Source organism: Dioscorea cayenensis, unplaced genomic scaffold (genome assembly GCF_009730915.1).
Source record: "Dioscorea cayenensis subsp. rotundata cultivar TDr96_F1 unplaced genomic scaffold, TDr96_F1_v2_PseudoChromosome.rev07_lg8_w22 25.fasta BLBR01002169.1, whole genome shotgun sequence".
NCBI lineage: Eukaryota > Viridiplantae > Streptophyta > Magnoliopsida > Dioscoreales > Dioscoreaceae > Dioscorea > Dioscorea cayenensis.
In genome coordinates this window covers 7,715-29,167 of record NW_024088560.1, presented here as the reverse complement: position 1 = coordinate 29,167, position 21,453 = coordinate 7,715, and the positions used below count along the sequence as shown (strand labels likewise).

Genomic DNA, 21,453 nt, shown 5'->3' with positions numbered 1-21,453 from the left:
ATTTTAAAATTACATGATGTTTTTAAGAAAATTTCATTTAAGTATATAATGTTTCTATAAAATGCATTTTCAAATGTTTTATACCATAATGACTAGTTTATTTACATCGGGTTCTACATGTAACGTGTTCATGTCTTGCTGAGGCGATGAGTTCGAATCTCAGTTCACGCAAGATGAGAGTACATATTTGTTGAGGTGGTAATTTCATGTTTGTGCACGTATTTAACACATGATTTGTCTGTATTTCATTAAAAAAACTTACACCCTCCGTTCTTTTTTACTTGTCAAATTTTGGAGTTTTTTTCTGTTATTTTTAACTTGCAAAATTTAGAAATTTTATACAACATTAAATATTATCTTTTTTTTTTTCAAATTTATTTTTTATATTTAATGTAATTTTATAATTTACAATAAATTATATTTTACTATATATCTTCCAAAACATATTTTAAATAAAAATAATATTGAAAGGTTAATATAATTTTTATAAATTTTAAATTATCAACTAATTTTAACTCATTTTTTTAATAAATATAAATTAGATAAAATTAACAAGTAAAAATGAGAGTATATGTTATATGGTAACAGTAGGACAAGAATGAAAAAGTCCAAAATTGTTATATATATATATATATATATATATTATATACACACACCTCTTAAGTTTGTTCTATTTAGTTATTAATGCTTTTATTTATATTATATAATATGCCCAAATTTAAGTGATATTTGTATAATTTAAAGAAATATTATGATAAAATAAAACATGAAATTAGTGTAAGTTTACTAATATGCCCATAAAGATCCCAAATTAGTCACATCATCATCATGCATGCCCACACGTGCCACACCAACCATGTTGGTCTCTCAGCGAAGAAACAAAAAGAACACGACACCCCAGAAAGTGACCAAAAAAAAGGACCCACATATCCAATCACACGTCATGCTTACCTATCAACACTTTTCGCTGTTCCAACCCAAACAGCATCTACCATAACCCACCCATCCCACCGTCAGTTTCATCCCACGTGTCCATTTTAACGGCTAAGCTGTTGGTAACAACACAGCTAAAAAACAAGCCACAGTGTCTGCTGTCTCTCAGGAAACAAGTACTATCATTCTCCAAACAATCTCATCCGTCAAATCATCCTCGAGATTCGCACTCCGGTTCCTGGGATTCCCATACGAATCTTGATGCGATTTGGATTTATCTTTTTTTTTCTTTTTCAGAAAACCCCTTCTAATATATATATATTTATATTTCTTTATTACTATTATTAATTTTTGTTTTTCTCTGAGAGGGAGGGATTCCTTGGAGGCGCAGCGAAGCTCATGCGCGGTTCCCGGATCGATACTCCGTCTCTGGAGCCCCTGATGATGGCGGAGAATGGCTTTTTGGGGCTTAGAGATGGTAGCATTGAGCTATGTTTTGGTTTCTAGGGTTTTGTGGTGTTGGATTTGGTTGGATCTGAGAAGATGGCGCTGTTTCGAAAGTTTTTTTACCGCAAGCCACCTGATGGGTTGCTGGAGATCTCTGAGAGGGTTTACGGTATGTTTGATTTTAATTTATTGGTTTTTGATTTGATTTCTTTGTTGTATGGTTGTGAAATGTGGTTTTGTGGTTTTTTCCCCTGCAAATTTAGCGTCTTTTTGTGGTGATTACTTGTAAGTTTGGTTCTTGTTGCAATGCGGATCAATTTGCTTCTTGTTGGTGAACATGATATTGGAAAATAGTTGAAAAATTGCTAGTTGTTGGATTCGAGTGTAGTGATGCGTAGTTTGAATCCGTGAGTTATGGTAATTGATGATTTTTAATGTTATTTCAGTGAAACCATTGTCTTGGAACGTCGCATTATGGATTGAATCCTGAATTTTTTTTTCCCCTGGACATTGTGAGTGATGTGATTTCTACTAGTCACATTTAGGTTTTCTAGTTCTTCTTAGTGAAACCCTTGACATGTAAAATTTGTATTTTGAACCATATGTTGAGGATTATGGTCGTGAAACTTTTAGCATTGACTCTCACTCTTATGGCTGTTTTCAGTGTTGTCGATATCATCAATAATTCATATTTTGGTTTACCTCCCCAAAATTCTGCTGAAATTATATTTGTTGGTTAGCTGGCTTGTCCCCATCGAACCTACTTGATTTGTTTTCACATGTGATGAAAAGGAATTCGATGATTTTGAAAACAACTCAATTTGAGTCTCTTACATCATGTTGAATTTTTTTATTCATTTTTTATAAAATCCATGTCATGAAAGGGAATGTTAGGATTAGTTGCTTCCATGAAAATTAAGCACTCTAAGCATCTGACCCTTATTCTTTTAGATGCTTTGCAGGAACCACGAATTCATAAACTAATTTAGTTAAGTGAAATCAGTGTGGTATTATGTAATATTCCTCGTGGTTTGGTATCATTTTGGGACCCATATATACCACTCTTCACACTTAGCTTCCATTCTGTTTATGCTTGCAGTGTTCGATTGTTGCTTCTCAACTGATGTTTTGGAAGAAGATCAGTACAAAGTCTACATGGGAGGAATTGTGGGTCAATTACGAGAACATTTCCCTGATGCATCCTTTATGGTCTTCAACTTTCGTGATGGAGAGAACCAAAGCCAGATTGCCAATGTCTTGTTAGAATATGACATGACTGTTATGGACTATCCCCGTCATTATGAAGGTTGCCCATTGCTGACAATGGAGATGATCCACCATTTCCTTAGGTCAAGTGAGAGCTGGCTTTCTTTAGGGCAACAAAACCTTTTGTTGATGCACTGTGAGAGAGGTGGCTGGCCAGTTCTTGCCTTCATGTTAGCAGGCCTTCTGATTTACCGAAAGCAGTATTCAGGGGAGCAGAAGACTCTGGAAATGATATACAAGCAAGCGCCTCGTGAGCTTTTGCAGCTGCTATCGCCATTGAATCCTGTACCCTCCCAGTTTAGATACTTACAATATGTATCCAGGAGGAATGTAGCCTCTGAGTGGCCTCCGCTGGATAGGGCACTTACGTTGGATTGCATCATCCTTAGGATAATTCCAATCTTCGATGGAGAGGGTGGGTGCAGGCCGATATTTCGGATTTATGGACAGGATCCCTTTATTGCCAGTGACCGGACACCTAAGGTTCTCTTTTCAACACCAAAGAAAAGCAAAATTGCTAGGCTTTACAAACAAGTGAGTCCTTATTTCCCTCTTGTAGTATATGAAATTCTTCTATCTGAGCAGTTGTTAAACTTCTGTATTTTTCATGCACACCATTAATAGTTCGAAAAAAAAATCTCTATCTTTTCATGTGATCACAAGATTTTCCGTGTCACGATTCAACTATCAAGTACAGCATCTTAACTGTTCAATATTTTGAAATGGACTGTATTTATGGCAAAAATATTATATCAGTACATTGTTATTGGAATCAAAGAACTTAACAATTATTGAAACAATTAACCAAATAGTCTCCAATTTTATGTTTATCATGCCAAGGCATAAACTTAACAGTTTCCAATATCCTACTTACCTCATTCATGGATGCAGGCAGATTGTGAACTAGTTAAAATTGACATTCACTGCCATATTCAAGGAGATGTTGTACTCGAATGCATTAATTTGGAGGAGGATTTTGAAAGGGAAGAAATGATGTTTAGGGTTATGTTCAACACTGCTTTCATCAGGTCTAATATATTGATGCTAAATCGTGATGAGATTGACATTTTGTGGGATGCTAAGGATCGATTTCCAAAGGATTTTAGAGCTGAGGTTTACATTTGTTTCCTTCTTCAAGAGTGCTGTTTCTTACTGTAATCCTATGTGGTATTCTTTTTAATTTTTTTCCTGTTTGAAGGTTCTCTTCTCAGAAATGGATGCGGCTCCCTCACCTATCAGTATGGAGTTGTCTAGTGTTGAGGAGAAAGAAGGGCTACCTATGGAAGCATTTTCCAAGGTGCAAGAGATTTTCAGCGGTATAGATTTGTTAGACCCAAAGGGTGACGCTGCACTTCAAGTTCTTCAGCAGATAACATCCTCGAATGCCTTCCAGGAAAAATTGGAAATACTTTCTCCCCAGAATTTGGATGCACTTTCACTGCACAAGGCAGACAATCTTTCACCACTGAACTTGGAAATCGCTTCCCCTCAAATGGTTGTGAATCCTGTGACTTGTCCTGTACCACAGAATTCAATCCCTGAAATGCTAGAGAAGACAGTGCAATCTGAGGAATCATCGGATATGGTCAAGAAAACATCAGCCTCAGTAACGAAACAACAGCCTACTCTTCCTGAAAAACCATCTCCTGTTTCAATCACAAAGAGCCAAAATACTCAACTGAATGAGCTCCAAATCCCATTACAGCGCCCTCCTCAACTTTGTATACCATCATCCTCAGCACGGTCAAGTCCAGTTTCTTCTAATAATTCACACCGAAGCTCTCCATCATCTATGTCAAGATATCACAGTGCTCCTTCTGCTCTTGGAATTACAGCTCTGCTGCATGATCATGCTGCGTTTGGAAGCTCTGAGTTTAGTCATTCGAGGAGGACATCCTCTTCTCCGTCCATTTCACCAATCACTGCTTCTGGGTTGTCTGAGCCTCCTGGGCAGAGTGTTTCTTCTTTGTCATTTTCCTCATCAGCACAATTGTCTTCTGAAGCAAGTTCTGTTGAGAAAACTAATTTTTCCCCTGCTCTCTCATCACCAACATCACAACCACCTCTCAGACAAGTGAAATCGGTGTCACTATTAGCACAGACAGTGACACCGTTTACAGAAGCATTGAAGGTACCATCTCCATCAAGTTCTTGGTTGCTTTCAACTTCAAAACAATTAACTTCCACACCTTCCCAAAGACCATTGTTACCACCACCACCTCCTCCACCACCTCCACCTCCATCCTTCATTGCTTCAAATGTCAAAACCAATGCTCGGGTACCACCTAAAGATCAACCATCTTCAGGCAATATCCTTCCCCCTTCATTATTAACTCCTACTCCTGACACTTGCCTGTGTAGAACCTCTACCTTACCACCTCCTCCTCCTCCACCTATGCTTGGCTTCACTTCCTGTCCACCTTTGGTTGCGTCAACTGCTCCTCCAGCACCGCCTTTACCTCCCCCACCTATGGTTATGTCAAATCGACATCACACTACTTCACCCAAAGCCTCAAGTCGCCCCCCACCTCCTCCTCCCCCACCTAAGGTCATGTCAACCAACCCTCCACCATCTCCTATGAAGAAGGCATCTGGCAGTAGTAATGCACCTCCTCCACCACCCCCTCCTTCACATTCCGGTCACGCTTTGCCTACAAGTTCACCATCTGCACCTCCTCCCCCTCCTCCCCCACCTATGGTCACATCAACTGGTCCTCCACCTTCTCCAATGAAGAAGGTATCTGTCAGTAGTAATACACCTCCTCCACCACCCCCTCCTTCAAATTTTAGTCATGCTTTGCCTGCAAGTTCACCATCTGCGCCCCCTCCACCTCCTCCACCTCATCATGTGACTCATAACTCTGGGGCTATTGCATCTAGAAAGTCCCCAGTTGGACCGCCTGTTCCACCACCTCCTGCGTTGGTACAAGGCACTTTGAAGGGGTCTGGTGTTCCTTCTCCCCATTCTAACGTAAATAATCATCATGCCGTACCTCCACCACCTTCTGGTGGTATCGGTGCAAAGGGACGAGCCTTAGCACGTACTCCCAGTCCAAGAAATGGGCAATCAACACAAGGATCATCCAAAAAGACTTCTTTAAAACCTTTGCACTGGGTTAAAGTAACAAGAGCAATGCAAGGGAGTTTATGGGCAGAGACACAAAAACTTGATGAATCCTCCAAGTACTCTTTATTGCATAATTTTAGTTCTTTTTTCATGAATGTTGGGTCCCTTCCTCTTAAGAGATTTGCTTAACATCCTCTGACCATGTATTACTCATTTCATGATTAAGAATTAAAGTAGTGATGTGTGGCTATGATGGCACCATGTGACAGGGATGAGCAAATCTTGAGATGAGCATGCCCACATTCTCTTTATGGTTTGGTGGATATTTACCATTCATACATCAAATTCTTTGTCTATTAGGGCTCCAGAGTTCGACATGTCTGAGCTTGAGAGTCTTTTCTCAGCAGCAGTACCTAGTTCAGATGCCAAGGACTCAGCTGACAAATCACGGCGATCATCACTCGGGCCAAAATCAGACAAAATTCATCTGGTGAGCCCGATCTCCTAATGTAATTTCTTGTTACTTTCAGCTGTCATCTCTTTGGCCTGCTTCCATGTGCCGGACTGGATTCACTTCTGCATATATTGAAGAACTATCTGTTTGAATGATTCCTGCAGATTGATCTTAGGCGTGCTAATAATTGTGAAATCATGTTAACAAAAGTTAAGATGCCATTGCCAGATTTAATGGTAAGCTTGATAACCACATCAGCTGTTTCCTCCATTCTTCCTAGTTTGGGCACAAGTAAATCGTATGACTTTTAGACCTGCGTTTTTTTTTTTGGTTATAGAGTTCTGTACTGGCCCTGGATGATTCTGCCTTAGATGTGGATCAGATAGATAATCTCATCAAGTTTTCTCCAACAAAAGAGGAAATGGACTTACTCAAGGTAGATGCATGTGGAGAATTAATCTTAGATGCTCCATCAAAGATTGAACAGTTGGCTTTATCTTTATCTTCTACTTGGGCCGGCTTATCACTTTCATTTTTTTTTTTTTGCACGAATGCTTTCCTTAAAGTTGGCCCTTATCAATTTTTTTTCCCCTGATTTTTTGTAACCTTATTTATTTTTTTTGTGGATTTCAGAATTACAATGGAGATAAAGAAAATCTAGGGAAATGTGAGCAGGTCTGCATGTTTATACTTCTTAACATAAATTTATTTCACATTAAAAGACAGCCACTTTCAAGTTGTGCAATCATTTTTTATTTATTTTTATTTTTGAAAAAAGTGCATTGATGTTGACTGAATTAATCAGCAAAATTGCTTGTCTGTATAAGTGAGTAATTGTAGAAGTATTTATCACCAAAAACTGATCATGACATTGATTTTGTATTTTCTGACCAGTTCTTCTTAGAGTTGATGAAAATACCAAGAGTGGAATCCAAGCTGAGAGTATTCTCATTTAAGATCCAGTTTCGCACGCAGGTATTCATATACTATGATGTGTGCAATTCTTTTGTATGATTACATCTCATCATATCATTGCTTATTTTCACATGATCCCTTCCAGGTTGGTGATCTCAGCACTAACCTGAACATTGTCAATTCAGCAGCAGAAGAGGTGACCACATTCAATCAATAGCAAATTTGTGTAGCCCAACAATTTATTAGTGCTGATCTTATTGCTTCCTGTGTTCAGGTCAGAAATTCTGTTAAATTGAAAAGAATTATGCAGACAATTCTTTCTTTGGGAAATGCATTAAACCAGGGTACTGCCAGAGGTGAGTTCAACTAGTAGATATGGTCTGTTAAGACAGAAAAATAGATAACTATTGTCATCAAGAGATGGGCTTCTTAATCATCATTATGTTGTGCATAACTCCTAACGTGTTTCATTTACCACTAGGATTGCTGAGGTGTCTAATTTTACTGTCATTGTACTTTCATGGTATTTTTGTAGATGCTATACAGCTTTACTGCAAATTTGAAAATTTCTTCCCTACCTTGCATATAGGCTATAGCTTAGCAATTCCCCATTCCTCTTTAGGTGAACCTTGCGAGTCAATCCAGACACTTGGCACGAGATCATTCCATGTAATATTTTAATCCCTGTTTTGCCATCACTTCTACCACATAGCTGGTGTTTGTGCCTGAGGTAATAAGCTAAAGAAAAATTTTACAAATAGTTGTATCACAAGTAACCTGAGTCAGACCAAATTGTCAGTATAAATGGTAGTGCCGGAGAATGGAACAAAAGAACTTGGATAATCTCAACTTTGCTTCTTTAACTTTAACAAGTTAATTTCAAAGTGATTCCGCCAATGTGATCAGAATGCTTAAGCTATTGCATGGTGAGTCTCTTTGATGTTATTGTAGTACTTTTCCTATATATTGGAATGACTAAAATCTTTCAAATATTCTTTGTTCTAAATTTTTGGCAAGTTGTCATAAATTGTCCTTGGAAAAGTCTAAATTGTAAATTATTATTCTTGGGAAATAGAGTAGTTTCTGTTTACCATCCATAAAATATTTTTTTAAAAAAAAAGAAGGAAAAGAAAGAAAGAGTCTTCTGTTGGTTTTGTTAAGCAGTCTGATCTCTTATGCCCCATTAGTCCTTTACTTTAATGTGCACCTTTTTGTTCCTTTATGGTTTTATCAGTTTGAAACTTAGTGTGTATAATATGTATTTGTGAAATGGTTAGGTTCTGCCATTGGATTTAGATTGGATAGCCTCCTCAAACTTACTGATACCCGTGCACGAAACAACAAGATGACGCTTATGCATTACCTCTGCAAGGTATAAGATCTCATGTTTTATGTGACATTATTTACTCTTCAGTTATTCACTTAAATGATAATTCTTGGGTGTATTTTCTTCTAAAACTAAACCTTCTTGGCATTCTTTTGATCCTTTTCATTTAAAATTTTATTCTGCTGATTCATGACATGTCTGCATTTGCAAAGTATTTGTGTATTATGCAAATTACAATGATTTTCATTCAGTTTTGAAACACTGATTTAGCTTTTCTAGCTTCCTACCTTGTATTGCCAAATACTGTGTCATATCCATGCCATCCATCTAAGAAACTCTCCTCAAACTTTTTTGCTAACATTTCTACGTCATTTGTAATAGTCCTTACTGTTAAAGTAATACCATTTTCTTATGCATAATTGGTTTTATGCTTACAAAAAAAACATATGGTAAGCAACCATAAAAAGAATTAAATGTATGTCTGAAGATATTATTTCGATGATAGGACCTTACGTTTTGTTTCTGCCACCATTTTACATCCCTGCATCTATTTATATATATATATATATTTTTATTTATTTATTTATTTATTTTTGTTTACTTTCTGCAGGTTCTGGCTGATAAACTCCCTGAACTCCTTGATTTCCCCAAGGACCTAGTGAGCTTGGAAGCCGCATCAAAAGTATCTACTTTGGCTTGTGTTCAAAACTATTAAATTCTTTAATGGTTGTGCCGGGTTGCAATAGATTGCTTTAAATTAACTTGTTCTACAGATACAACTGAAATCTTTGGCAGAAGAAATGCAAGCAATAAGCAAAGGGTTGGAGAAAGTAGAACAAGAGTTAACGACATCTGAAAATGATGGCCCTGTATCAGAAATCTTTCGCAAGGTATACTTATTTGCTAGGTTTGCTTAGTTTGAAATGTTAATGCACATTAAATTGGATTTCTGTCTGCTGCCCTCACAATTTATCATTCTACTCTTTTTCTTAAAATTTTTCATTGCTTATATATTTCATGTTCTAGAGTTGATTGCAGTTCCTTATTGAAAGTTTCCTCTTTTTTCTCCACTTAGATCCATCAAAGGTTGTTTGTGATGTACCCTAGGAGGCTTTCACTCATTTATTCTTCACATAATAAGAGAAAATTGCTTGTGTATCCCTATTAAGAGGGTAAAATTGCTTACCTGCCCTGTAAAAATCATGTTTGTCTATGTACTCCTACGAAAGACTTTTATTTGCTTATATACTCCAATGTTTATGGGTCAATTTATGAATTTTAGAAGTATATATTGATCCTTGATGTTCATTTTCCCCCCTTGCCCGAGATATATGAAGAGAATAGAAGAAGAATAGTTTAGGCTTTTCATCAAACTTTTCTTTTTTGTTCTGTCTTCCTATTCGCACTTTGCTTAAATTTATCCATATTTTCTTGCATAATTCCTCTTCACCTTAGACTTCCGTCTTTTTTTGTCGCTGAAACATATCTCTGTCAGACATTGAAGGAGTTTCTTGTCGGTGCTGAAGCAGAAGTGAGGGCCTTAACCTCACTATATTCCGGGGTGGTATGTCATCGCCTTTTTGCTCAATGACGCATCATCAATACATTGCTCAGTATCTAATGAAGATCAAGTTTTACTTTGCAGGGTAGAAATGCTGATGCCCTAGCCCTTTATTTCGGAGAAGACCCTACACGCTGTCCTTTTGAGCAAGGTGATTTCACTTTATACAAAAACAAAATTTTTCTTAAAGTAAAACCATATTATACTGATAAGATCTGTTTGCTCAGTATAATTATCATTATTATTATTATTACATATTGTTCAAGTTTCACGACAAAACCGAGGTTTTTAACATTCTGTCAAGCTATAAAAATTCAGTGCATTGCTCATGGACTGATTCATCCCAGTAACTGTTATTTTTCATCATCCTATGCAGTGGTCTCTACCCTTCTCAACTTTGTGAGAATGTTCGGTCGTGCGCAGGAAGAGAACTGTAAACAGATTGAACTGGAGAAGAAGAAAGCCCAGAAAGAATCGGAAAATGTAAAAATGAAGCTCGGTGTTTCCAAGAAAGAACCGGAGAACTTATTATCTTCTCCGCCGCTGAACACCATCACGAAATAATCGATACACTGATGATAGGCCTAATTTTACTGACCCTGTACTTTCTTCAACAGGTAAAGAAAAGGTAAACCAGTTTCTCCATCAACTTCAATGACAAGTAACAAAAACATTAGAATGGATGTTCTGCTACTAGATTTTACGGCAAACATACGCGAAAACCATTTCAACCAAATGTAATAAGCAAAGTCGAAGAATTATCCAGTCTGACGCTCTATTTTTCAGAAAGAGGTGCAGTTGGGGAATTTACCACCCTTCAGAAACGTCGTCATCGTGTATAATACTGCTAACCTGATTCGACATCTTTGTGGTCGATTTTTTCTCTGAACATGTTGTCTGCCTGTAGTTTTAGCATCATTCTTTCCATCTTAAACACAATTTATGTATGTATATATATAGGGAATGATCTACTTTTTTTTTGTTTTCTATAGAAGCTGATGGAATGAATATCATTTATCGGCATTATCACAAGAACAATTTTTTCTTCTTTCTTTTGTCAGTGTAACACAAATTGTGAATTCATGATGAAATTATAATTCTGGCATCAATTTTCACACCATTTGTTTCTCATCATTTTGTGTTTTATAATTTGGAGAAGTATTTATTCAACAGTGTACAGCTTTAAAGTGTTTCAATGTATTACACTTGGAAAGAATTATTATATGATTTTTTTAGGGGCATATTTGTAATTTCATAGGTTTTTTTTGTGTGTAAATAATTATAAATATTAAATAATGTATTGTAATATAACATGTTTTTAGAGTTTATCTCATTTGTTTGTTTGCAACAGGGCTAGTTTCACATTTATCACATTATTTTGACAAATCATGAAAAATAAGTCATATAAATATCAAAAGACAAGAAAAAGAACAAGAACAAAAAAATCAAAGAAGTACATGCATGATAAAAAAAATTATAACATGTTTTAAAAATTCACTCCTAACAAACATCCTTTTTGGAGAGACAATTTCATTACTATCAGAAACAATCAAAACAAAAAGAATGGAATAATTAAAATGCAACAACAAATAAAATCAAGCAATTAATGTTCTTCATCCAATCTTTGAATTATTATTATTATTATTATTATTATTTAACATCGAAAAAACGATTTTTCGAGCTAAGAGTTGAGTGAAATTTGGATCTGATTTCAAGAGATTGATGTATTCTTCCAATCTGTTGTTGTTGTTGTTGTTGCTAGTTCCTGCTTCATTGATGCAAGTATTGAAATATTCATTGTTTTTATGATTTTCAGAAAAAATTTCTGCATTTTTTGAGGGATTGAGATCAAGACATGAAGTCATTGATAGAATCAAGTTTGAGTTTGTTGTTGATTGAGTTGTGTTCAGAAAGTACTTGTTTGGTGGAGGATGGTTGTGTTCACCTTCATAAGTTGCCATTAGAAATTTTGCATTGTTTGAACACCTTTGTACCTGAAATTAAATAAATGTTTATAATTAGTTCATTTCATTTCATATGTTCTTATGTTTTGTAAATAATTAAAAAGATAATTAAAAAATTAAATATTATTACCTTCTTCCTAACCAAGCATTTAGGAGCCATTGCACACCGAAAGTAAGCTCGAGGAAATGGATTATTTCTTGTAACTTTTTGTCCGTATTTCCTCCAGTGATATCCATCTTTTGTCGTCTATAAAAACATCAAAAAAAAAATTTAATAATAATAAAAATTAAAACTATATGTATGCATGGAATGAGATAAAAGAAATTGATTAAAATTTAACAAACTCACTAGGCTTCCATTATTATCATCACATCTAAAAAAAGAAGTCCATGTCTTTGTGTTTTGAAGCTCTAATGGCATTTCCTTGATGATCATCAAACCATCATCAAGATCCATCTCTCTTGTTATCTTCTCCACTTGTGCTTTGAGATTATCAACGTTTGTGCTCACTAAATCAAGCATTGATGTAAGCTCCTTGTTCTCTTCATTCAATCTTTCTATCTCTTCTTTTATCTCTTGCACTCTTTCATAATCCTATATATATATATATATATCAACAAAAAATAAAAAAGATTATTTAGTAATTAAATTAACATAAACATATTAATACTTCATATATATGATCACTCAAATAAAATAGAATATTTAATGACATACAAGAATAAACTTAAAAAAAACATCCCTGAAAAATGAACTTCGGGAGATAAAATACTAAAAATAAATTAGAAGATACTCACAAAAAAAAAAAAATTCCTTCTCTATTTCCTCTTCTTAATAAACCAACAATTTAATGCTCGAGAGTTTTCAATCAAGGGGTACGCCTATTTATTTATGGTTTCTAGAATCAATAGTTTGAGGAATCGTCTCATCTCTTTCAAACTGTTTCTCATTACTAAAAAAAACAACAAAGATAAAATACGAACTTTCTTGTTTTATAGCAATAATTATTAATCATTGTTGTTTCAAGGTCAATTTTAAAAAATAACATTTTTTTTTATTCACTAACAAATCGACAAAATAAACTCATGCAAAAGACAAAGAGAAAAATAGATTTCATTACATACCTTGTTTTGATTGGAAACAAGTACATGGCCATTCATTTCCATGATTAAGAGCTCTTTGTTATGGAGAAGAAGATGGATAAGAAAGAAAAGAGAAAAAGAGATGAAAGAGAAATTTCAAATTTCATGCAAAGCAAAACAAAACAAAGCAAAGCAAAGTTGGTAAGTCACGTAAAACATATTGATTGGTCTAACAAAGACCATGTGAAGGTCTAAGACCACTAATTTTCTTCAAGTGTATAATGTTGACCAAGTCAACTTTGACGTTTCTCTTCTTTGGGTCCCACATTGGGTTCAACCTCGGGCCCATCTGCTTGCACCGGCCCGGCCCGACACGACCCGAGATTAGTTCGAGTTAAACTTCAATACTTAATGAATAAACACAAGTTTATATGAGTCTAATCACAAACACTTTTTAACTAATTTTGCATTCTATAATTGTTTTTAAACTTTTATTAATTTTTTTTAATTAGACAAGGACATTAAATATTTGACTTGAATTTTTTTAGATTTATTAATATGATAATTATATTTTGGTTGTTAGATAGGGATTATATTAACCACCCCTTTTGATTAGACAAGGAAATTAAATATTTGACATAGAAATTTTTTAAATTTATTAATATGATAGTTATATTTTAATAATAAAAAATTATATTAATTACTAAAAGAGTTAGTATTTTATTTTTTCCCATGTTAGTAGTTGAGTGTTTGAATTTGGAGTTTGTTTGCATTTTTTAAATTTCAAATATATATATATGATGTTGAAAACTTGGGACATGGTCCTCATGTTTGTGCACGATTTAAAACAATTAATTTTCAATGATAAAAAATAAAAATATATGATTAATTTATCTATTTTTTTATTTTCAAACTATTTCAAAATAATTTTCAAGATTCCTTTCAAACCAAATATTTCTAACTTCACACATAATTTTCAATACTCAATATGTTAGAAAAATAAATTTTTAATTGCTTTAATAAGACATTTACTAAAATACCCTCAAAACCATATTGTTACTATTAGAAATAGTAAATCATTTCTTGCCCGATGGTTTCCACCCAAATCAAAGTGGGTTTTTTGGGAGCATGGCTGTCCACTAAAGAAAATTACATAATTACCCATAAATATTAAATATATTTTAGGATTTTTACAATATTATTTTTTTAATGTTTTTTATTTTAAATTGTTTTTACTGTTACTAATTAAATATTTTGTGAAAAATCAAATAATAACAACAATAATATTAGAGTGGGGTGAAGCATAGTGAGAGGCTGAAAATTGTGTTAGCAGTTGATATTCAAAATAACATTATTTAGATGAAGCGGGACGTGAAACAGGGGATAGTTTAAGTCGGACAGTGGTGGTTGAAATAATTCCAGCCCTCCTCCATTTCTCCGCAATGCCATTCCTAGTTACTCTTTTCATTTTTTTCATTTGTTATTTTCTAATATTCAAAAGTATTTATTATTTTTTAATAATATTAGAGTGGGGTGAAGCATAGTGAGAGGCTGAAAATTGTGTTAGCAGTTGATATTCAAAATAACATTATTTAGATGAAGCGATAGTTTAGGTCAGAAAGTGGTGGTTGAAATAATTCCAACCTTTTTCAGTCTCTCCGCAATGCCATTCCTAGTTACTATTTTCATTTTTTTATTTATTATTTTCTAACATTAAAAAGTATTTATTATTATTTTTTAGGATAAATTACAAAATTAGTCACTAAACTATTCACCAGCTCCTATTTTGGTCACTAAAGAAAAAAATACATTTTGCATTACTAAACTTATAAATTTGCTTTCAATTTGGTCACTGGCCCTTGACGTATAATGGCGATCCGCGTGGTTTAGCTATGTCGAGATACTTCACCACGTCAGCACAACAATTAAAAAACCTGTCTTCTTTATTTTCTTCTTTCTTCTTTCTTCTTCCTTTCCCTTTCTCTTTTTAAATCAGTAACCATGTTAGCAAGAGGCTAACTCTGTTCTTCCTCTTGCCATGGCATCGCGGTACGGTAAAATCTCTGTTCTTCCCTTTTTATTTTACCATGGAGTCCGATTGGGGAGTAGCATTGGGAGCATGGAAGACATTGAAGCCGCAGAACGTTCTGCTGGGTGGAGGATGAGGTATTGAGGGCGAGGAAGGGAACCGACGCCGATCGCGGATGAAGAATTCATCGGAGCCAAGGTTGAGCCGGAAGTTATGGGAGAAGGAGAAGTCGAGAAAGGTGGTAGGAGGAGAGGAGATGAGTTAGGGAGGAGACACAGAGTTAGTCGCAGAGGAGGAGAGAATTAAGGGAATGGGAATGGTTGGTGATGGTGGTGAGATGGAGGTGGTGTCAAGAGAGGAGAGGGAGGGAGTGAGGAGGAGGTGAAGAAGAAGAAGAAGAAGAAGAGAAGGTGGAGATGGGGTAGTGAGTTGATGGAGGGTTATGTCATGGAATTGCATGTGCATGTGCTGCATGTGAATGAAGGGGAAGGAGAGAAAGAGGAAGAGGAGGAGGAGATGGAGAGTTTGCTGTTGCATTGGTGATGGATGTGGGATGTTGAACATGTTTGGGGTTTTGAGAGGGGTTTTGAGAAAGGGAAAAGGAAGAAGAAAAGAAAGAAGAAAAGTAAGGAAGATAGGTTTTTTTAATTCTTTGTCTTGGCGTGGTGAGGTTCGCGACATGTGGCTAGCAATACGTCGGATCGTGGAATCGCAGTTAGCTCGATGGCTAAAGTGGAAAGCGATTTATAAGTTTAGCTAATACAAATAGAATGTTTAGTGACCAAAATAGGAACTGGTGGATAGTTTAGTGACTAATTTTGTAATTTACCCTATTTTTAAAAATTGCCTTCAACACTCTATTTAACTTTTTGTTAGAATTAAGTATAAAAGATAAATTTGAACATATAAATTATTGGTAATTTTGAAAAAATAACTATTTTATTATAAAATTTTGTAAAATAAATAAATATTTTGATATGTGAGATTCAGTTAACTACGACAGATAAAAAACAGAACAGAAGGAAGGAGTATTATTAACTAAAAAAAAGTGGGAGTATTATTAACTCAAACGACAAGAATAAGGCTATTTTGGTAATTATAACATGCATGTACATTTATATTGTCGGCTAGCGAAAGAAGGAAGGTGGTCAGTAAACGGCAGTAGTGTTTTGACCGTTGACCAGACAACAACCCGCACGTGTTTGGACTGCGCCACCGCCACGACTTCTCAACCACCACTGAGATATCGACACGTGTCCGACAAGGTAGGCCCCACTTGGGCCCACTAATGCTGACGTATCACTTATTTAGTTGGTCTTGTAGGTCTCACTGATGCTAAATGTTTCACGTGTTGCCCACGGGATACACGTGACAGGATGGGGCCCACTATTTGTTTATTAAGAAAAAGGAAAAGAAGGAGAAGTTTCTTTTTATTTTTTATATATATATATATATATATTTTTTTTTTTAACTAAATTGGGCAAAAAATAGTTTAATATGTCAAAATCTTTATCCATTTGATGAAATTCATTATATATATAATTAATATTTTGTTAATTAAAGTTTCATTAAGTTAAGTCTTGATGTTTATTTTATTTAAATATATATACTACTTCAACAAAATTATATATACACACTTAAGGATGAGAGTTTCTCATATTAATTAACGTACGTCCCTAAAAATTAATAAATAGTAAAAAAAAAAAAGTGTTTCAAAAAAAGATACATTGAATAAAACCAAATGCTTCGTTTAATGAACAACATTCAAAAGTCTCACCCCAATTCATAATCTATCATTAACATTTCCCATTGTTTTGACTTTGTATTTACATTTAAAGTCAAATCAAAAATGAGATTTTTTTTTTTTTTTTTCTAAAACAACAAACTAAATCTAAATCTAAATCTAATTTGGAGAAAAACTAAGAATTTTTCCAGAGATGGCTGAAGCAAGAGCAGCAGTAAAACCAGGATCTTTTGTTAAAGATGATGCCATTTGTTCAACCAATTGGTATTGTAACTCTGCTGGTGGTGTTGCTGATAAATCAAAGTCCAGATGAGGCTTCTTCTTGATATTAATAATATGTTCATCAGTTACTGGTTTAGATACCGGTACAAAATTTGCGACAACGTTGTTTTTCACTTTCGGTGTATCCGATTGAGATGTCGGCGCATTATGCGTATGTTCACCTTCGTATGTTACCTCTACTATAGACTGATTTTCCGCGCTTCTTTGCACCTAAAATTAATTATAATAATAATAATAATTTTGTTAGAAAATGTACATATAAGTCTGAGTCTCTCATCATATTAATTTTGTTTTAAAATTTAAATTTATGTACCTTCTTTTTGACTTGGCAAGTCGGAGCAAACGAGCATCGAAAATACGCTCGAGGACACGGATTATCTCTAGTCACCTTTTGACCGTATTTTCTCCATTGATATCCATCTTTCACAATCTAAAATTAATCATAAAAAACAAAATTAGTAATTTTTTTTTAAATATATATATAAATAAATTAATAATATATATATTTTTAAAATGATAAATTAAACTTACAAGGGATGTATCAGAAGGATTTGTTTGGACATAAACCTTGGTGATCTTTGACTTGATTTGATCATCTTTGATTGGCTTCAAACACTCATCACTTGATATGCTTTGATCCATTGCATTACTTACAATTTCATTTTGGGTTTTAGAGTTATGTCTTTTCCTCTTCTTCTCCGGCGAAGTCTCCGGCGCGGCGGAGCCACCTTCGGAGCCGGACTCACTCATTATGTCCATCATTTGGCTTTGTAGAGCACTATATTTTTCACACATGTTTTGTAACATCTCACTCAATCTTTCATTCTCTTCATTCATTCTATTCAATTCTGCCCTCAAATTCACTACCTATAAAATACACATAATAAATATATATTATAAATTATAAATTTAACATAAATGTATAAAAATCAAAAGTCCAAAAATTAGACATGTTTGGCAAAGAAATAATAACATACCTCTTTAGATTTAGACTCTCCACTAGTGATTGCATTTGAATTCCTTGTAGCTTTCTACAATACAACATAAAATATAAAAAATAAGAACTCATAATACATCAAAATTAAACAATATATATAATTTTTTAATATTTTTTTTAATATATCACTAACCATGGGTTGATGAGACAGCCAGTGAGAACCAACACTAAGATCAAGACTCAGTGATGATTGCTCCATTGTTATTGACTCCATACTTTATATATATTGAACAACAAACCAAGAAGAAGAAGAAGAAGAAGAAGAAGAGAAGATATAAAGAGAAAGTTTGACTAGGATTACTGAACTTGTTATGAGTTTGTGTGTGTGTGGGTATATATGTTGAGCCAAAGATCAAGAGATATATATATATAAGAGAAGAAGAAGAAGAAGAAGAAGAAGAAGGAGGGAAGAGATGAAGGGAAAGGTTGAGTGGGATTGATGAACTTGTGATGAGTTTGTGTGTGAGTATATATAGAATAGAATAGAATAGAATAGAATAGAAAAGGAACAAGTGGATATATAGATGAAATTAAGAAGGTGGTAAGGAGTGATGCAATTAATTAAATAAAGGGAGAAGTGGGGGCAAGTGGGATGTCGGCCAATTAAAACAAGGAAGACTAAAAAGGTGGAAGTCAAGTTCCTCATGCTTGAAAATGGTTGAAAGTGTTTAAAAGAAAGAAGAAGAAGAAGAAGAAGAAGGGAAGAAAGACAAGTCTTACTTGTTGTTGGTATTAATGCATTGTTTTCCACCCTCATTCCTTTTTTTGTCTTCTTTTTCATTTAATTAATTAATTAATTAATTATTATATATATATATATATATATCTTTGTTTTGTGGTGCCAACTTGTTTGAGTTGTATGTAGTGAAGAAGACTTGAAAACGTGTGGTTTTTTCTTGCAATTTGATAAAGATAATATTATTTGGGTGGTGGAGGTCGGCTTCCATTTGGCGTGCATTATGGTTTAGGATTTTTTTTTTTTAAATAATATATGTGTGTGTTTAGGGATTGATATTTTTAAGGTGTTTTTTATTGTAAAGAAAAATTACTAAAATACCCTTGTAAAAGTCATTGACCATGAGTCAAGTTTAATTTTTTTTTTAAAAAAAATCTAAATCATAGTTTATCCTTTTTTTTTCCCTTTGTTTATTTTGAGAAAAAACAAAAAATGAAAAATCAAACTGTCAAATTTATAAGTCAATTTTTAACTATAAAGGTATATATAAAAAAATAATTAGAAATATATAATCAAATATGATTTTTTGTGAAGATATATCAATAATTTTTTATAGCGCAAGTGATTTTTAAATATTGTAATTAGTGTTGTTAGTAAATATATATTCTTTTAGGAATGACTAAAAAAAAGTCGGCATAAAATGACATAATTTTTTTAGTTCTTAATATAAAGGCATTAAATGAAAAACTTAAATTTTCTCACAACATAGCTAGATTGTTTCTTTTTGATTGGCTACAAAAATATTGACACAAAATGACTAATTTTTTCTAGTTCTTGAATTACAAAATTAATTTTCTCATATTATAATTAATGTTGTTATTATGGGGTTTTTCTATTGACCATAGAAATTTTTAATTCTTGAACTAAAAATTAATTTTTTTTATATCATAACTATTGTTGTTATTAAGAGTTTTTTCATTAGTATTAACTTAAAAGAAGTCGGTAGAAAATAACCAAAATTTTCTATTTCTCAATATATATTAATTTAAAAAATTAAATATAAAGTAAACCAGAGAACTGTATTTTTTTCATTAAGTAAAACACTATACTATTACAAAAATACATACATCAAAGAACACAATAATTATATTAATTATGTGATTCAATCAATTTAATTTATATTTATAAACAAAGAAGTTTTTCATCATGACATTTATATATATATATATATATATATATATTATGAACTCTCAAAATCTTGATCACCAAACCACCGTGAGGCACAAAATATTTGAAATCAACCAAAATCTTATTTAATTCAAGACAAATATTATTATTATTTAACACAAAAAAGAACTCTTTTATCATTTTATTGATTAAAAATATATAATAATTACCAAATAATTCTAAGATTAAATACTTGAAAATTTTTCTTTCTACATAATGACCAATAATCAAATCAAACCTAATTATCTTTTTTCTATACCACGAAATCAAGATCCAAGTCAAGTTTAATAGTCCTTTTAAAAAACACTGAATCTAGACTATTTATAAGTCAATAACTTAATATACAAATATATATATATATATATAGCCTATAATTTAGGGCAAAAGGCCTAGATAAGGGTCTATTATTTTTCAAAGACCTTTTAGTCTTTTACACAATGAAGTCAATGTTCAATGCACACATGCATTGAGGATGATGATGATGGTTGGTGGGACCCACAATGAATATGTATGAATCTTTCCAATCCAACCTTCCACTTTCATTGAATTTTCTAAATAATAAAAAAAAAACTTTCTAGTTTTGCCAAGATTAATTTGTTGTAATCCACTAATATTTCCATAACTTCAAAAGTGAAGTTTGGTGTTTGTTTTATTATGGATTATTATTGTTATGATTATTACTTTGTTTCATTTTAATTATCGTATATAAGCTTTGCATAAATATTAAAATTATTATTAAATTTTTTTAAAAAAATTATAATAATACAAGGACAAAATTGGGAAAAATAATAATTAATGTTCATAAAACTTTTAAAAATGTTAAATAATTTGAATTTCCAAATATAACAATAATACCTACGGAGTATTGTTGTTGTTGTTATAAGGTAATTAATTTTAATAATTATACTATAAAATATTTTCTAATATTTAATAATATGAGTTCTTTATTGTTTTTTTAAGAGTTGTTATGTAAATTATGTCAGCTTTCTAGTAAATTATGAAATAATTTAAAATTCCAGTTATTATTATTATTATTATTATTATTATTATTATTATTATTATATCTATGTACTTATCAAATGGACCCATTAATTTGGACTTGAGTGTGTGTAGTTGGTCTTGTAGTCGGCCAAGATGGGACCCGGGAATCCTTGAAAAAATTAATTATTGTCTGAGTATTCTCAATTTTCAAAAAAAAAAAAATTTTTTTTTTTTAAAGATAATTACTTATACAATAATAGATTTTTGGCATAGATTCTTTTATAAATAATCAGGAAGGCAATTGTTTTTTTCTTGTCATTGACTAATTAATATGATAAAAATTTATTTGAAAATTATGAATAATAAATATAATTCATCTATAGATTATAAAAAATCTCACATAATTAAAATTATACAAAAAAATAATTTATAAGATACTGATTTGATGAAGATTGTCAAAAGAAAAAAATAATAATAACAAAGTATAGGCGGGTAAAATA

The 21,453-nt window shown here is 32.9% G+C and overlaps 3 protein-coding genes across 3 annotated transcripts; 1 reads left to right on the top strand and 2 right to left on the bottom strand.

The window, feature by feature from the left end:
* The first annotated feature begins 1,306 nt into the window (after positions 1 to 1,306).
* LOC120257539 (formin-like protein 6) lies at positions 1,307 to 10,895 on the top strand. The gene is made up of 17 exons (XM_039264998.1): positions 1,307 to 1,549; positions 2,480 to 3,180; positions 3,538 to 3,759; positions 3,845 to 5,829; positions 6,074 to 6,203; positions 6,332 to 6,403; positions 6,505 to 6,603; positions 6,801 to 6,842; positions 7,062 to 7,142; positions 7,228 to 7,278; positions 7,357 to 7,438; positions 8,360 to 8,454; positions 9,020 to 9,091; positions 9,183 to 9,299; positions 9,905 to 9,973; positions 10,055 to 10,121; positions 10,347 to 10,895. Exons 1-17 carry the CDS (start codon positions 1,477 to 1,479, stop codon positions 10,532 to 10,534), a joined length of 4,146 nt encoding a protein of 1,381 aa, XP_039120932.1. The 5' UTR covers positions 1,307 to 1,476; the 3' UTR covers positions 10,535 to 10,895.
* Positions 10,896 to 11,583: 688 nt separating this feature from the next.
* LOC120257538 (WRKY transcription factor WRKY62-like) lies at positions 11,584 to 13,082 on the bottom strand. The gene is made up of 4 exons (XM_039264997.1): positions 13,060 to 13,082; positions 12,284 to 12,529; positions 12,065 to 12,181; positions 11,584 to 11,964 (listed from the first exon to the last, which is right to left on the bottom strand). The coding sequence occupies exons 2-4, from the start codon at positions 12,455 to 12,457 to the stop codon at positions 11,584 to 11,586; spliced, it is 672 nt and encodes a 223-aa protein (XP_039120931.1). The 5' UTR covers positions 12,458 to 12,529; positions 13,060 to 13,082.
* Positions 13,083 to 16,773: 3,691 nt separating this feature from the next.
* On the bottom strand, positions 16,774 to 18,669 carry LOC120257535 (probable WRKY transcription factor 40). Its single transcript, XM_039264994.1, has 5 exons — positions 18,203 to 18,669; positions 18,050 to 18,103; positions 17,604 to 17,939; positions 17,386 to 17,502; positions 16,774 to 17,282 (listed from the first exon to the last, which is right to left on the bottom strand). Exons 1-5 carry the CDS (start codon positions 18,281 to 18,283, stop codon positions 16,950 to 16,952), a joined length of 921 nt encoding a protein of 306 aa, XP_039120928.1. The 5' UTR covers positions 18,284 to 18,669; the 3' UTR covers positions 16,774 to 16,949.
* Positions 18,670 to 21,453: the final 2,784 nt, after the last annotated feature.

Coding starts and splice junctions, on each gene's coding strand:
- LOC120257539 (XM_039264998.1), top strand. CDS start 1,477: ATGGCGCTGTTTCGAAAGTTTTTTTACCGCAAGCCACCTGATGGGTTG. Junction 7,439..8,359: donor AAACCAGGGTACTGCCAGAG/GTGAGTTCAACT, acceptor TGAAATGGTTAG/GTTCTGCCATTGGATTTAGA. Junction 9,300..9,904: donor TATCAGAAATCTTTCGCAAG/GTATACTTATTT, acceptor TATCTCTGTCAG/ACATTGAAGGAGTTTCTTGT.
- LOC120257538 (XM_039264997.1), bottom strand. CDS start 12,457: ATGCTTGATTTAGTGAGCACAAACGTTGATAATCTCAAAGCACAAGTG. Junction 12,182..12,283: donor ATGATAATAATGGAAGCCTA/GTGAGTTTGTTA, acceptor ATGTTTTTATAG/ACGACAAAAGATGGATATCA. Junction 11,965..12,064: donor AATGCTTGGTTAGGAAGAAG/GTAATAATATTT, acceptor ATTTAATTTCAG/GTACAAAGGTGTTCAAACAA.
- LOC120257535 (XM_039264994.1), bottom strand. CDS start 18,283: ATGGAGTCAATAACAATGGAGCAATCATCACTGAGTCTTGATCTTAGT. Junction 17,503..17,603: donor ATCCTTCTGATACATCCCTT/GTAAGTTTAATT, acceptor GATTAATTTTAG/ATTGTGAAAGATGGATATCA. Junction 17,283..17,385: donor CTTGCCAAGTCAAAAAGAAG/GTACATAAATTT, acceptor AATTAATTTTAG/GTGCAAAGAAGCGCGGAAAA.